The sequence below is a fragment of the Pogona vitticeps genome, chromosome 15 (assembly GCF_051106095.1).
Source record: "Pogona vitticeps strain Pit_001003342236 chromosome 15, PviZW2.1, whole genome shotgun sequence".
Lineage (NCBI taxonomy): Eukaryota > Metazoa > Chordata > Lepidosauria > Squamata > Agamidae > Pogona > Pogona vitticeps.
This window is the reverse complement of record NC_135797.1, coordinates 9,070,062-9,084,099: the sequence shown is the minus strand read 5'-3', so window position 1 is coordinate 9,084,099 and position 14,038 is coordinate 9,070,062. Positions and strand designations below refer to the sequence as shown.

Genomic DNA, 14,038 nt, shown 5'->3' with positions numbered 1-14,038 from the left:
GGTCACGAAGAGTCGGACACAACAACTAAACAACAATATTCAGGATATAACTTTCCAGCATCTGGCTGACTATGTTAATTAACGGACATCGCCTCTGACAGGACTCTTGCTTAAACTTTTTTTAAAAAGGATTTATGTGGAATAACTTCATTTGATTTATTACGTTCCATTTTTTCCTCCAGTTTGGTCAAAACAGTGTGTAGTTCTCTCTCGCCCCATTTTTTTTTCTTCTCAACAAATCTTGTGAGTTAGATTAAGCAGAGGAATGTGGACCGGCCAAAACTTCACGCCAAAATGCAGAGTCAAGTCTGGGTTTCTGTGGCGTGGCACTTTTCAGTGAAGGGTTATTTTAATTTAATTTTTACCCCCACCTTCCTCCTTCAAAAGGTGGGTTTACCTCAAGAGGAAAACACTGTATTAATTTAAAAAAAAGCAGAAAGGAAAAAAATAAAAGAAGAAAAGGAAAAAAAGATGAGAGGAACTAATATGGAGCTACCTTGAGAAGTACAGGGAAATAAAAGTCTGTGCTAGCTTTTATTTATTTATTTAAAATATTTTATTCCGCCTTTCTCCTCAAAAGGAACCAAGACGGCTCTTACATCATTAAAAGGACAATATTTAAAAGTTTTCATTAACTGGATTCTTAACATTCCTGGCAGTTATTATTTTTTAAATTAAAAACAGCATTTTTGATTTTCTATTTTTTCTTTCTTACACTGAAAAAAAAAGAAAAGAAAAATAAGGATTCATAAAAAAAGAATGTATTTCTTTCTTATGTTTTTAATCCCACTCATTTCTTCTCAAAACAGATAGCATCGCTCATCATCCAACCCTCACTGCCCCAAACTTTAACTTTCCTCCGGCGCCCAAATATTAACTCCCGGTCCCCGACGCGCCGCCACGCGGGTTGCACTTTGCAGACGCTCCCTCGTCCCGCGTCTCAAGCTTGGCCGGGAGCGAGGCTGGCCGCGCATGCGCCCGGGGAGAGAAGAACGCCTGACCCGACCGGGCGCCGAGGAGGAGGACACGCCCCCCCCCGGTGTGGTGCTCGCCGGCCTGCGCCTGCGCAGAGGGGGCGGCTCCGGATTTAAAGGGGCCGCGACGCGAAAAAAGGATCCCAGGGATGTCCCGGCGAGGGAAGGAGGAGTACGAGCGGCACTACACGGTCACCGAGCCCCGCATCCACCCCAAGGGCTACACCGAGTACAAAGTGACGGCCAAGGTGAGGAGGGAGAGCGAGCTCCCCCAGGGTTGAGGGGGGAGGAGGATTGGGAAACTCCGCCTTGCTAAAAGGGAACGCGTGCCTTTGAGCATGTGCAGAGTTCCCAGCCGCAAAAAGACTCCAGGGGTGCCCCCACCGCCCCCCCACACACTTTGCACGAGGGACTGGGGGGGCACCCCTTCTCGCAGCACCTGTGGGTGGGGACGTGGGTGCCAAGCCATTCCCATGCAGGTACGCGGGTGGAGGATGATGGTTTGGCTCTTGGACGCCCAGACACCCTCCTAGGGCATGGCTGGGGAGGGGCGGGTGGACCTCCGGGAATATGCATGGCAATTACTGGTAATAGACCACTAGGCACCAAGGAAGCCTGGAAGCCCATCATCCTTGGACACACCACTCACTTTTTCTGCCCATTTTCCCCTTCCAGTTCCTCTCCAAAGCGAAACCAGAAGATGTCAAGGAGGTAAGTCCCAACTGGGGAGTGGGAGGTGGGAAGATGCTCATTTATCCCTGGGAGGGGCTCCTCATCATGATAGTACCTGCCATCAAGTCATCTCTTGAGTTATGGAAACCCTTTGCAGGGTTTTTCTGAGTATGGTTGTTGTTTAGTCGTTTAGTCGTGTCTGACTCTTCATGACCCCCCCACGGACCAGAGCACGCCAGGCCCTCCTGTCTTCCACTGCCTCCCGGAGTTGGGTCAAATTCATGTTGGTCACTTTGATGACCCTGTCCAGCCATCTCCGTCCTCCGTCGTCCCCTTCTCCTCTTGCCTTCACACTTTCCCAACATCAGGGTCTTTTCCGAGGAGTCTTCTCTTCTCATGAGATGGCCAAAGTACTGGAGCCTCAGCTTCAGGATCTGTCCTTCCAGATCCAACCCCTTCCAGGGTTGATTTCGGAGTACTGTATAGAAGTGGTTTAACTCTTCCCGTCTTCTAGGGGGGCGCCCTGGGACCATGCAGCTTGCCCAAGGCCACCCAGGCTGGCTCTACTCCCAGGAAGCCCTGCTGTGGAATCGAACGCCAACCTCTGGCTCGGCAGCCAGGTGCCTGAACCACCGCACTATCCAGCCAGGAGGCCCCCAGCCATATTGCCTGTATTTAGTCCCCCCCCTTTCTTCTGATGACCCCAAAGCAATGTTCTTTTCTGCTTTATCTTCCCAATAACCCTGTAAGGCAGGTCAGACCGAAAGAAAAGAGACATCCCAACAGGCCCCAGGATTTCATGAGGGCTAGAAATATTCTTCTACTTCTGAAGCCAACACCCTTTCCAGGGTGATTCTGGCAAAGCAGCGGATGCACCAAAATGTAAACTAAACGCTCAAGAGATGCACCACTGTACAGTCCAAAGTCAAGTTTTATCGCATCCCAGCCTGGTGGAGTTATTTTGGCTCAGGAAGCAGAAAATTCCACAACTTTCCAGAGAAGTAACTGTGTTTCAGGATGTATGAAAAAGCAAAGACAAAACAAAGCCTTTCGTCATGATGATGATTTCTTACAATTATACTCCGCCTTTCCATGAATACACAGGGCTCAAGGCACCATACGTAGAGAAAACAGGCAACACCAAACTTTACTTAAAAATTAAATAAATAGAAAACTGAATAAACTAACTTCACTTAAAAAAACATTATAGTCAACTAAGGGCATTAAGTCATCCAAGTGACCAAGACGAATTTGACCAAACTCCAGGAGGCAGGGGAAGAGAGGAGGGCCTGGTGAGCTCTGGTCCATGGGGTCACAAAGAGTCGGACTAAACAACAAAAAGCACATTAAAATCAGCAAAGGTTAACATTCGAAACAGGGCAAAAATTGCAGGGGTAAATTAGACCTCGCATGCCACGTCCTTCTTAAGTTCAGCCAGAGTGGACACAGAACACATCTCAGAGGGGAGAGCATCCCACAGGCTGACACTGCAAATGGATTTATTTTAGTGTGAACTTTCTAGGGATTAGGGTTCCCATCCCCAGACACAGCCAGGCATTGTTTCCACAGAAGCTCACACTGAATTAAACTCGTGGAAATCGCCAGGTCAGCTGCACTTTCTTAATCTCATGAGGAGAGGGAGTTGAGAGACACCGCGAGTTGTGTCTGGAGTGCCTTAACACGAATCGGGAAATACAAAGAATACATTGAAAACAGGATTTGGGCAGTGCTTTTTTTTGTCGTTTAACGTGCCGTCAAGCCACCTGCAACTAACAGAGATCCTCTGAACGAGTGGCCTTCAAAATGCCCCGTCTTCAACATCTCTGCTCTTGTAAGCTCAAACCTGTGGATTCTTTTAGGGAGTCTGTCCATCTCTTATTTGGGTCTTCCTCTTTTCCTGCTGCCTTCCACCTTTCCTAGCCTTATTCCACAGAATCCTGCCTCCTTATGATGGGCCCAAATTAAGGTGTCCTCAGTCTCAGAAGTTTTGTCTCCAGAGAGAGTTCAGGCTTGATTTGATCTAGGACCCCCTTGCTTGTCTTTCTGGCAGTCCAGGGCATCCGCAAAGTGCCTCCTTTCGAACAAATCGATTTAACTGTCCGGCTTCCACTCCCTGTGCCTGGCAACTGGGAATGCAATCGTGTGGGTCAGGTACGGGAAGACGGAACGGAGGCACCTGGGGCGTAGGTGTGCAGAGGGCCGGCACAATCCTTAGACTAAAGGAGGCCTTTTTTTCAGGCAGCTTATAACAGGAGGCGGCAGCGGGACGTCAGAAGAGAATGCCACGTTTTTACAATGGAAGATGCTGTTTTCCCACCACTGTATCTTGATTCAGCTGTAAAGTCATGTCGGCTTTTATAGATGGGAGGGTCTGAAGGCCAGGGGGGGGGTGATACCTGGGCCAGAGGGGGCTCTGGTAGCAGAACGTGGTTTTTTTTCCAGCAAGATCTTTTCCCATCCCCATCACAGATTGTGGTCTGGAAGCGATACAGTGACTTCAAGAAGCTGCACGGAGAGCTGGCCTACACTCACCGCAACCTTTTCCGACGCCTGGAGGATTTCCCCGCCTTCCCTAAAGCCCAAGTCTTTGGTGAGCAGCCGGGGTGGTCATCCCTCCTCCTCCTCCTCCTCTTCTTCTTCTTCTTCTTCTTCTTCTTCTTCTTCTTCTTCTTCTTCTTCTTCTTCTTTTTCTTCTTCTTCTTCTTCTTCTTCTTCTTCTTCTTCAGGGCATGAGATATCTTTTTAATTTCTTTTTTTAAAAAACGAATTTTTAAGAAGGGGGGGGCAAAGCGATGGCCTGCCAATGCTTCTGGACTTTGATTCCCATCAGGTCTATCCAGCGCGGTATATAGAACATAAACATATACCGATGGTGCGTCTCTCTTTCTCCCCCCACCCCGCCCCGCCCGCCACTAGGACCTCTAGGTGGCAACACAGACTTTTCAGAGCTTGGCAAAAGTTACAGTTTGGGACTACAACTCCCAGGATCCTCTGGTCAGGGATTCTGGAAATGGCAGTCCAAAAGAATCATTTTTTTTTCTGCCCCTGGAGAAGAGAGTCTAAGAAGCCAGCAAAGCTGGGAGATTGTCTACCCCAAAGTCCTTCCGAAACCATTTGGCTGCCAGATCAGCGAGGTTAATACCCAACTGCCGTGCCCTGCCTATCCCAGACGCATTTTCCTTTGGCATAGAAGAAGCCAGAAGACGAGATAAATAATTTAGTGGGCGTGAGAAACCTTTTTTCTTTTCTTAGATGGGGTTCCTCTTTTGTGCTGGCAGTATGAACGCGAAGGCTTCTGTGCACAATTAAATGTACTTATTTGGTACCTTTATTTGATACCGTTCTGCTTTGAGCCCAAGGCTACATACATGCGTCTCTCCTGTGCCCTTTTCTCTTGAACAACAACCCTGCAAGGTAGGTACCTTTGATTCAGGACATTTCATGGTCAAGTGGAGATTTGAACCTCTATCTCTTAACTACTATGCCACACAACCTCAGAGGTTAAGCCTCAGATTACGGAGATATGGCAACTGGCTGAACATCTTCGGTTAAAGCTTTAGAGGTGTGCAGATCTGTGGACGCCTCCCTGGCTGGGAGCCGTAGTTCCAAAATGACAAGTCTTCGCCCCGCCAAGTTCTACCAACTGTGAACCGCTACACCATTGAGCTCACGGGTCACGATCCAAAAGATCACCGCCATGTGGATCCTAAGCAACTAGCCACGGGGCCAGCCACGGCTGTGGCCCTTGCTGCTGCTTTGGGGTGTGGCTGGCCCTGTCCTTAGGCAGAGGGAGGCACTGGCCTCAGGGGGTGGATAGTGGGAGGTGGCCGCAGGATGTTGGAAAAAAAAAGATGTGTGCTGAAACGTGGGCTGCCTGGCCACCCCATAAGCCAGCAAAATCCCGGCACCTTTTCGGTATGGGTCTCTTCTTCCATGCAGGCCGGTTTGAGCCCGAGGTGATTGAGGAGCGTCGGAAGGCCGCCGAAACCATGTTGCGCTTCACCGTAAACATTCCAGCTTTGAACAACAGCCCTCAGCTGAAGGAATTCTTCCGGGTATGTGGGGTTGGCGGGTTTCTGGTGGGGAGAAGGCAACCCGGTTGACTGAGGGAGTAGAGCAACTCTCCCACAAGGGAGAGGTTGCTTGCAATGTTTGGAAAAGAGGCCAGCTTGGGCAGAGACACCCACCGAGAGATTTATAAAATTATGCACAGTGTGGAAAGGAAGTAGATTGGGAGGGAATTTTCACCCTGTCTCTCGGCCATCTCTGTGGGATGATGGACTGCCGCTGAAAGGTGGAAAAGGCAGGTCGGAAGAAAGGACTTACTCGTTCTTTCTTTATACAGATCAGAGAATGGCACAATTTAAAATTCTGAGCATGTCAATGAAATGTAGATAAAATTAAAAACAAATTGAAATGTTAAGAGAATGGACTGTTTTTGTCCAGAAGTGGGCTACGTCAATAGCGTTATCTCAGCCATTTGCTAGATCTCCTTTAGTACACATGGCGGGGCCTACGTGAGTTGCCGTTGCATATAAATGCTGCATGGATTGGATTTCTCCACATCCATAGACCATTTTGTTCAGCATTCGGGGACTTCCAGATGGTCCAGCCAGAATCTTCTCCGGGTGGGACACATTCTTCAGCTTTCATCCATTTGGCAAGGTTGAATGCTGAACAGCGTCTCTCGCCCTTGGGGGACTGTGGAACTCACTGCTGCAAGACTGGGGACAGCTGTGAAAGGAGCCAGAATATATTCACGGAGGTCAGAGCCACTGGTGGCTAGTTTCTGTGATTCACCATCCAGTTTAAGGAAGTGTCGCTTAGGAGCTGAGCTTAGAATCCTGTCACACGCCTTCGCGCACAGAATATAATCCGTTACAAACTGCCCTGATTAAAGGCAATTTCGTGGTGCGCAGAACTTGGACACAACATGACCAAGCCGCGTGCATCCCAAAATTACCAAAGGAAGCCTTATCCGGCAGCAATTTATTGCCGCAGCTGCTACGATCACCGTGGTGCACATGGAACCGCACAACAGGATTTCAGCGTTTATATCGGTATCTGGGAGGCTGTCTTAAGGGCGGATTTCCCTTTGGGGGTATCTTAGTGTCCCCTCTAGAAACGGAATATTCTGCTAGAGAGACTCGCCATCCAGTCCAAGAGTCTTTGTGCCCTTACCTTTCTGTCTCCTGCTCTGGGTCCCCTGCTTGGAATCCTTCAAGTAAGGGTGGGGGGGGTACTTGGAGGCCATTTTTTTCTTTTTTTTTTAAACTCCCAGCACCGGTGGCGGGGCCACAGGCAAAGCTTGGAAACCAGAACCAGACGCGTTCAGAGGTCTGCTGCCAATTTTCATTTTCGATTAGGTGGGTTTCCTCGGTTTAATGAAGAGAGGCCACTCCGGGGAGCTGCTCAGAGCAGGAAGACCTGATTTGGCTGTGTGGCTTGTCACGACCTTTGGGTCTCGTTCTTGGTTCCTAAAGTGGGGCAGGCGTCTGGCCTTGCTCTCCCTGTATGTATGTGGGCCTCGGCTTCTCTCACAGGGGACTGGATGCCCTGAGTTCCGTTCCTGCTGGTGGTTCTGTCTTGCAGGGTGGGGAGGTGAGAAGGCCTCTGGAGAGCCCCGACCTGCCGTCTCTGCCTCCGCCCCTGATCCCAGTGCCTTCGGAAGGGGTAGAGCCGGCAGAGGATGCGCTGGGATCGGTCGCTGAGGAGGGGACCCTGGATTTGAACCCGGACCTGTGTGGGGCCACCGACGCGGTGGACCAGGGGGGTAGCCAGGAGCCCAAAACGGAGGAACGAGGTACGGCCTTCAAGCGCTCTGTTCCTTGAACAAGAAGAGGTAGCTGTGTTTGTCTGTGCTCACGTTTTGGGCAGAAACAAAAGAAAACTTAAAAAATAAACAGCATTGTGGCACCTTAAAGACTAACGGCTATATTTTAATGTGAGCTTTTATGGGCAAGCCTGCTTCTTTAGACATACTATTCTTGCGTCCCACTCTTCGGCCTGGAGAAGTGGGCTTGAGCCCTAAAAGCTCACATTAAAATATAGCAGTTAGTCTTTAAGGTACCATAACATTTTTGTCTTTTCTTTTCCTTTCCTTTTGTTTTTTTGCCCGACATTCCAGCAAGAATGGCTGGAGACCAGTTTCCACCCCCTTCTCACCTTGTGTTGCGGCCGTTTACCTTCTGATGAGAAAGTAGCATTCTGCGTATGTTTATGGGTACTCTTGCCGTGATCCTAAAACAAGCTGGAATTTGCTTTGCACCGTTTACCTAAGGGCCGTGGGGATGAGGGTGAACGCATGCGCGGAACAGAGAGGATTTGGGGAGTTGGCTCCTGCCTTTCCTTCTGCCTCTCCCCAGTTCACAGCCCCAATTGTTGAAATTTGGATTTGCAAACTACAATTCCTAGGCTGGGGTGAAGAGAAGCATTGGTCCCCTTCCTTATTATCTAGGATCCACATTGGGAATGGAGATGCTCCAGACCCATGGCTTCTGAACACCAAAGCCCCCCCCCCCACCGCCTCCTCAAACAGCCCGCCTTAGGATGCTGGGGGGGGGGCTTCCCGGTGTTGGTCTTCGGTGCCACCAGGTCTTTTCTGATTCAGGTTGGCCTGCTCACAGTTTTCCAGGTCTGTGAGATAGTTAAGAGTTGGGGTACTGTTGCCTCACCCCTGAGTCAGCAGATCCTGTGGCCAAGCAGGGAGTTGAAATGGCTGCCGTTGGGGCTTCCTGTATCCACATTTAAGATTGAGAGCAGGAGGAGACCCACACCCTGAATGACCCCCCCCCCCCCCAAGCAGTAAAATATGACCCCCTTGGCCATTTTTATGCCGCCACCCTTCTGGACCTATTTTAGGCTGCAGGGGGAAGAGGGGAGAGAATTGTCTTCGAATCGCCATTTCCTCTCCTAAAGACTTCTCAGATCATGAATTGGCCACTGGAGGTAGTGGGGTTCCTCCTCCCCCTCTCCCCCCCCCAGACACCAGATGGAGTTTGCAGCCCTCCGAGATGCAAAGAAGGCAAACATCCTCCCCAGGTCTGAAAGAAGGCAAACATCACCCCCAGCTCCTTAAAGGCTGCCCGTCCACACTGTAACCAGTGCACTCCCGGGCTGACCTTAAGAGCTGCTGGCCAATGGATTTAACAGCCCAGGAGCTGGCAGGCTGGAGAAAGGTTGCAAGAGGCTGACCTGTGCTTTCCTGGGTGAGGGCTACCTGTCTTAGCTGTAAGCCTGCACTAGGTTCTTATTCTTTTCCCTGTTCCTCGTGCTTTACCCTTCCGATGGCCTGGCACAGGGACGCCTCCTTTGCCCACGAAGCACCACCACGACAACGACGACGAGGCCTTCGACGCCCTCTTTGCTTTCGGTGGAGACGACGAAGAAGGTGGGGAGAGGGGGGCAGGATCGCCTTCCCGCTGCCTCTTGTCCGTCCAGGAGCTGGCCCTCTTTGACCCTTTCTCCAAAGAAGGTAGGTGGATTTGGGGGGGGGGTGTCGTGGTACAGCAGCGTATAAATAATACAGAGCATGTGAAGCCAGATGTTATGGCTTCCTCCCTGTTGTGCAGTCGTGAATTTGGAAGTGCTGTGTTGCTCCTATGGAGAGCCCCCACAGCCATCCTACTTTTTAAAGAGAATCCAGGCATGCAGGCAGCTGGAGAAATAGAGGAGCGGGCTTTTTGTAAAGGTAATGGATCTTAATTGTTGATTCAAGACAAAAACACCTTCAAATACATGGCATTCCAAGAGGGGTAGCTTCCAACCTTATCCTGTTTCTGGGAAAACCAAGTTATCTGCCAGCTATGAAAAAAAATGCAGCCAAAGAAAGCAGGAAGGCAGGAAGGGGGGGCAGATGATGTCATAGTCCCTGCTACTCCAACCATCCAGTGAGCACTGGCTCCACTACCACATTGGTTCCTGGCCCCTGGCTCAGTGGAATGAGGACTAGCTAGGCAACCAAATGGGGGTTGATGGTTTTTGTTCTTCTCTTCCCAAGTTATGCCCTTGTAAACCGCTCTCTCTGTTACCAGCCATTCAGCCGAGAGTGTTTTTTTTCGGGAATCAAGTGGTTCAATGTTCCGTCTGCTTTTTCCTTTCTCGCTCAGCGTCCACGCCTGCCCCCCCTTCTCATGGGGAAGAGCTGGCTGCCCTCACCGCTGCCTTGGACCACGAACCAGCGCTTTCTGCTCCTAGTCAGGGACTGGGGCAGGCAGCCCAGGAAGGAGCAGCTGAGCCAGACCCGGGCGGGTATCTCCCCCTGGCCACCGAGCGCATCCGGCGTGCCCTAGAGAGCGAAGCAGCCCAAGACTACAAAGGGGCCTTCCATGGCTACCGCAGCGGGGTGGACCTACTGCTCCAGGGCCTGCAAGGTAAGGTGGGTCATGGAAGGTGTGGTCGGCTTGGCCACCTGGACCCTCTTTTCACGTTAGAGACAGGGGGCAATGCTGGGGCATTGGGGAAAGGTAGCTTGCTTTTGTTGGCATCCATGCTGGGTTTTTATCCGAACTTGGGAGCTATCGAAGTCGCTGGCTGTTGGGCTCCAAAATAGCTTCAGCACTTTGTGAAGCCCAGATTAGAACCTGCAGCAGATTTAGCACCCCATGAAATTGGAGTTGCCTCTGAGGGGGGGGAGTAGCAAGACTTGGGCGATAAGTATTGGGGGGGGGGTCCGATGTAAAGCTGTAAATACCACCAAGGTTCCTTTCCAACTGTGGGGATCTGAGCCTCCAGGGGCCCCTCCCAGCTTTGTCAAAATGGCTACATTCCCACAACACTGGTGTAAAGCAGGAATGGGGGTCCTGGGGTGATTATGATCTTCCTAGGACCCAGATATGACTTTCAACTCACCTAGTCCCAAGCTTGTTATGAGATACAGGCTCACTACCTGGACGTTAAATTGGGCCAAATAAAAACCCCATTGAAATCCTTTAAATGCGTTCCAATGGGCTTAAAACTCACCGTCCAGCGAAGATCCTCTATACGGTGGCCATTTTCGCTGCCTGTATAGCGAGGAATCCATCCCTAAACACAACGGGGAGCCATTTCAGTTACCCGGCGGCCATTTTGAAACCACCGATCAGCTGTTTAAAAATCATCGTTTTGCGAAGAATCGGTTCCCAAAGCAGGGAACTGATCACTGCAAAGCGAAATTCCCCCATTTAGACCATCGTTTTGCGATCGCAGAAATTGTCGTAAAGTGGATTCGTCATTATGCAGGGCAATTGTAAAGCGAGGCACCACTGTACTGGAAAGGCTGTCCTACAGAGGAGGGGCAGGATTGGTTCTTGATCATCCTAAAGTGGAAGGACGTGCAACAATGGGCTTTGGTTACAGGAAGCCAGATTTTAATCGAATATTTAAAAAACCTTCCTGTTAGAGCAGGAAGACAGTGGAACCAATCACCTTGAGCGGTGGTGAGTACTCCAACCCTGGAGGCCTTCAAGAGAAACTTAGACAACCACCGGGCAGATCTCCTTTGACTTGGATTCCTGCATCGAGCAGGGGGTTGGACTTGATGGCCTCACAGGCCCCTTCCAACTTCACTATTCTGTGGTCCTATGGTAGTGACACAGATTTGTATGTTTAGACCTAGAACTTCCCAGAATTCCCCCAGAGCAGCAGAGCTGTGTGTTTCAGACTAGCATTTCCCAGAATGAATTCTGGAAAAATTCTAGATCTGAACACAGAAACCTATACATCTCTAGTTAGGAACATCCCCCTCATATAAGGCCTGGCTGAGCTCCTCGCAGCCTACAGGACACTTTTCATGACAGTGTTCCGTGTAAACAACCTTCCCCTTTTAAGACTTGTGCAAAACCTTATAAAACAAACCGTTGCTATAGATTTTATGTGGAAAGAATACTGTTGGGACTTTGAGGGGTGTTGACCCAAAATCTTGAAAAGCAAACAAACTGCAGAACACAAAGGGACCCTGTGGTTCATCATCTGATCGGCTTGTTAACACGGTTGGGCGACACCACCAATGTTGGGGCTGGTGCTACAAAATTTCCGGCATAGGTTTTGAGGAGGCGAAGTGTAGAGGCTCGGCTAACTGACAAGACCAGTAATGGGCACGGCGGGGTTCATGTCTAGCTCCCTAACTGATGTTTCCCTGCTTTCAGGGGATCCTGATCCAGCCCGTAGGGAGGCTGTCAAGAAGAAGACGGCTGAGTACCTACAGAGGGCAGAGGAAATATTTCAGCAACATCTAAAACATCTGCAGCTGTGAGCCATGTGGTTGCACACCCCAGCGTATGTACACAAGAGAGATGGCCCTGTGCCAGCTACAGGCGCCTGGTTCCAGCGGGCTAGAATCCATTCTGTGACTGGCCTTCCCTCTCCACGTAACCCATTTTTGTTGGGTATTCCTGTAAAATACGTGTTTGTAAATCTTCTTCCCAGTGACCCTCGCTACCTTTTTTTTCAAGGCCTTTGAGCTTCCGCTGTTCTTTGGGTGTGCCCGTATTTGTCATGCGCAGGTATGGGTGCGAGACGGCAATCGGAGCTACAGCCTTGCACAACAACCCCACGTAGGACATCATCTCCCAAACATCCCCAGACAAAGTGAAGTCCAGGCGTCATCAACTATAATGGGCCGGAGGTGGAAGGGAGCAAATTTTCCTTAAATCAGCCATTTGTGGGCTACGCCTGATCTAGAAATGATAGCAAATGGCCAAACATGTTTTAAAAGAAGCTGTATTTTGATAACACAGATACCTACTTCCAAGTTTAGATCTGGGGGAGGGGGGTGTTGGGCTCCTCCACTTCATGCCAAGGCTGCATTTTCTGAAAACCTCCGGGTACTGAAATAATCACATGCCACCAAGTTGATTCTGAGTTACGACAACCCTTTCCAGGGTTTTCCTAGGTAGACATATTCAGAAGAGGCTTACCATTTCCTTCCACTAGGGGGAGCGCTGGGACTGTGCAGCTTCCCGAAGGCTATCTAGGCTGAATCTCCTCTGGGTGGAGGCAGTCTGGAGAACAGAATTCCCAAGATCTAGCTAAACAAACTACAGTGGTGCCTCGCATAGCGACGTTAATCGGTGCAGCAAAAATCGCTGCAAAGCGATTTTGTCGCTATGCGATATTAAAAAGCCCATAGGAATGCATTGAAACCCCTTCAATGCGTTCCTATGGGCTTCAGACTCACCTTAAAGCGAAAATCCTCCATACGGTAGCCATTTTCGCTGCCCGGTAAGTGAGGAATCCGTCCCAGAAAACAGCAGGCGACCTTTTTTTTTACCTGGCGGCCATTTTGGAACCGCCGATCAGCTGTTAAAAAATCATTGCTTTGCGATGATCAGTAAGCGAAACAGGGTACCGATCATCACAAAGCGATTTTTCCCCATAGGGAACATCGCAAAGCGATCGCAAAAAGTTAATCGCTATGTGATTTCATCGTTAAACAGGGCGCCCGTTAAGTGAGGCACCACTGTATTTGTTTGAAGCACCAGTGAAAGTCATTGGAGTGCTGGTGTGTGTGTGTGTGTGTGTGTGTGTGTGTGTGTGTGTGTGTGTGTGTGTGTGTGTGTGTGTGTGTGTGTGTGTGTGTGTGTGTGTGTGTGTGTGTGTGCGCACAATTGGCACCTCCCACCCTGGTGTAGGCCAGCACCCTTGGGAAACAACAGGTTTGGGAAATCTGCCCTAGAATCTCGATACGGGGAGGATTTGTAAGAGCCTTCATTCACCTCCTCTCTCGCTCCTTTCACACAGCTGCTTCTGGGAAGCCATCGTGGAATGGAAATGCCTTCATTCGTCCTGTTCAGAGCTCAGAAAAAAATATGTTATATTTAATGTGTTAAATCATTACTTTTTCATTAAACAGGAGCAGATGCCACTGGTGCATTGAAATTGACTTTTATTTCCAAGGGCTGGTCATGTTTGAGTTAGTCCTTTCAAGATCTGGAGCAGAATGGAACCACAGACCTCTTTTGTCACTTCCTTCTCCCACCTTGGAAACTGTATCACAGGCCAGGAAAAAAAACAACACTATGATTGTGGTGGATTTTCAATTTTTATAAATCCACACAAATCTCTCTTTTGTTGTGTACAGTAGGACCTCTGTAGCCATAGGATCAGTATCCACGGTTTCACCTATCCATGGTCCGAAAATTTTAAAAATATTAAAAGAAAAAAAATCCAGAAAAAAATATTTTCACATGTATTACCAGAACAGGTCACTGGATGGAGCCAGAGACCATGCTATGAATACTTGTTAGTGAAGAATACACTGGTGTCCTCTAGTGGCCAGTTCCAGTAATGCATGTGAAGAAAAATCTTTTTTTCTTTTACCATGATATTTATAGTGTTCACTATTATCCACGGTTTTCAGTATCCAAAGAGAGGGGCTTGGAACCAATCCCCTGTGGATATGGGGGTCCTACTAT

At 49.4% G+C, this 14,038-nt stretch overlaps 1 protein-coding gene across 2 annotated transcripts; it reads left to right on the top strand.

Annotated features, from left to right (window-relative positions):
• The first annotated feature begins 1,033 nt into the window (after window positions 1-1,033).
• Window positions 1,034-13,488, top strand: SNX15 (sorting nexin 15). 2 transcript variants are annotated; one of them, XM_078382025.1, is made up of 7 exons: window positions 1,040-1,222; window positions 1,650-1,685; window positions 4,116-4,236; window positions 5,586-5,701; window positions 7,239-7,449; window positions 8,947-9,120; window positions 11,771-13,488. In XM_078382025.1, exons 1-7 carry the CDS (start codon window positions 1,124-1,126, stop codon window positions 11,875-11,877), a joined length of 864 nt encoding a protein of 287 aa, XP_078238151.1. In that variant the 5' UTR covers window positions 1,040-1,123; the 3' UTR covers window positions 11,878-13,488. The 2 variants fall into 2 exon arrangements, with proteins under 2 accessions (XP_078238150.1, XP_078238151.1); XM_078382024.1 differs by lacking the exon at window positions 11,771-13,488 and having other exon boundaries at window positions 1,034-1,222; window positions 8,947-9,637.
• The last annotated feature ends 550 nt before the right edge of the window (window positions 13,489-14,038 follow it).

What these genes read in the sequence shown, in the direction of transcription:
- SNX15 (XM_078382024.1), top strand. Translation starts at nt 1,124, where the DNA reads ATGTCCCGGCGAGGGAAGGAGGAGTACGAGCGGCACTACACGGTCACC. An exon ending in AGTACAAAGTGACGGCCAAG is followed by an intron (nt 1,223 to 1,649) that starts GTGAGGAGGGAG and finishes TTCCCCTTCCAG; the next exon opens with TTCCTCTCCAAAGCGAAACC. An exon ending in CCCTAAAGCCCAAGTCTTTG is followed by an intron (nt 4,237 to 5,585) that starts GTGAGCAGCCGG and finishes TCTTCCATGCAG; the next exon opens with GCCGGTTTGAGCCCGAGGTG.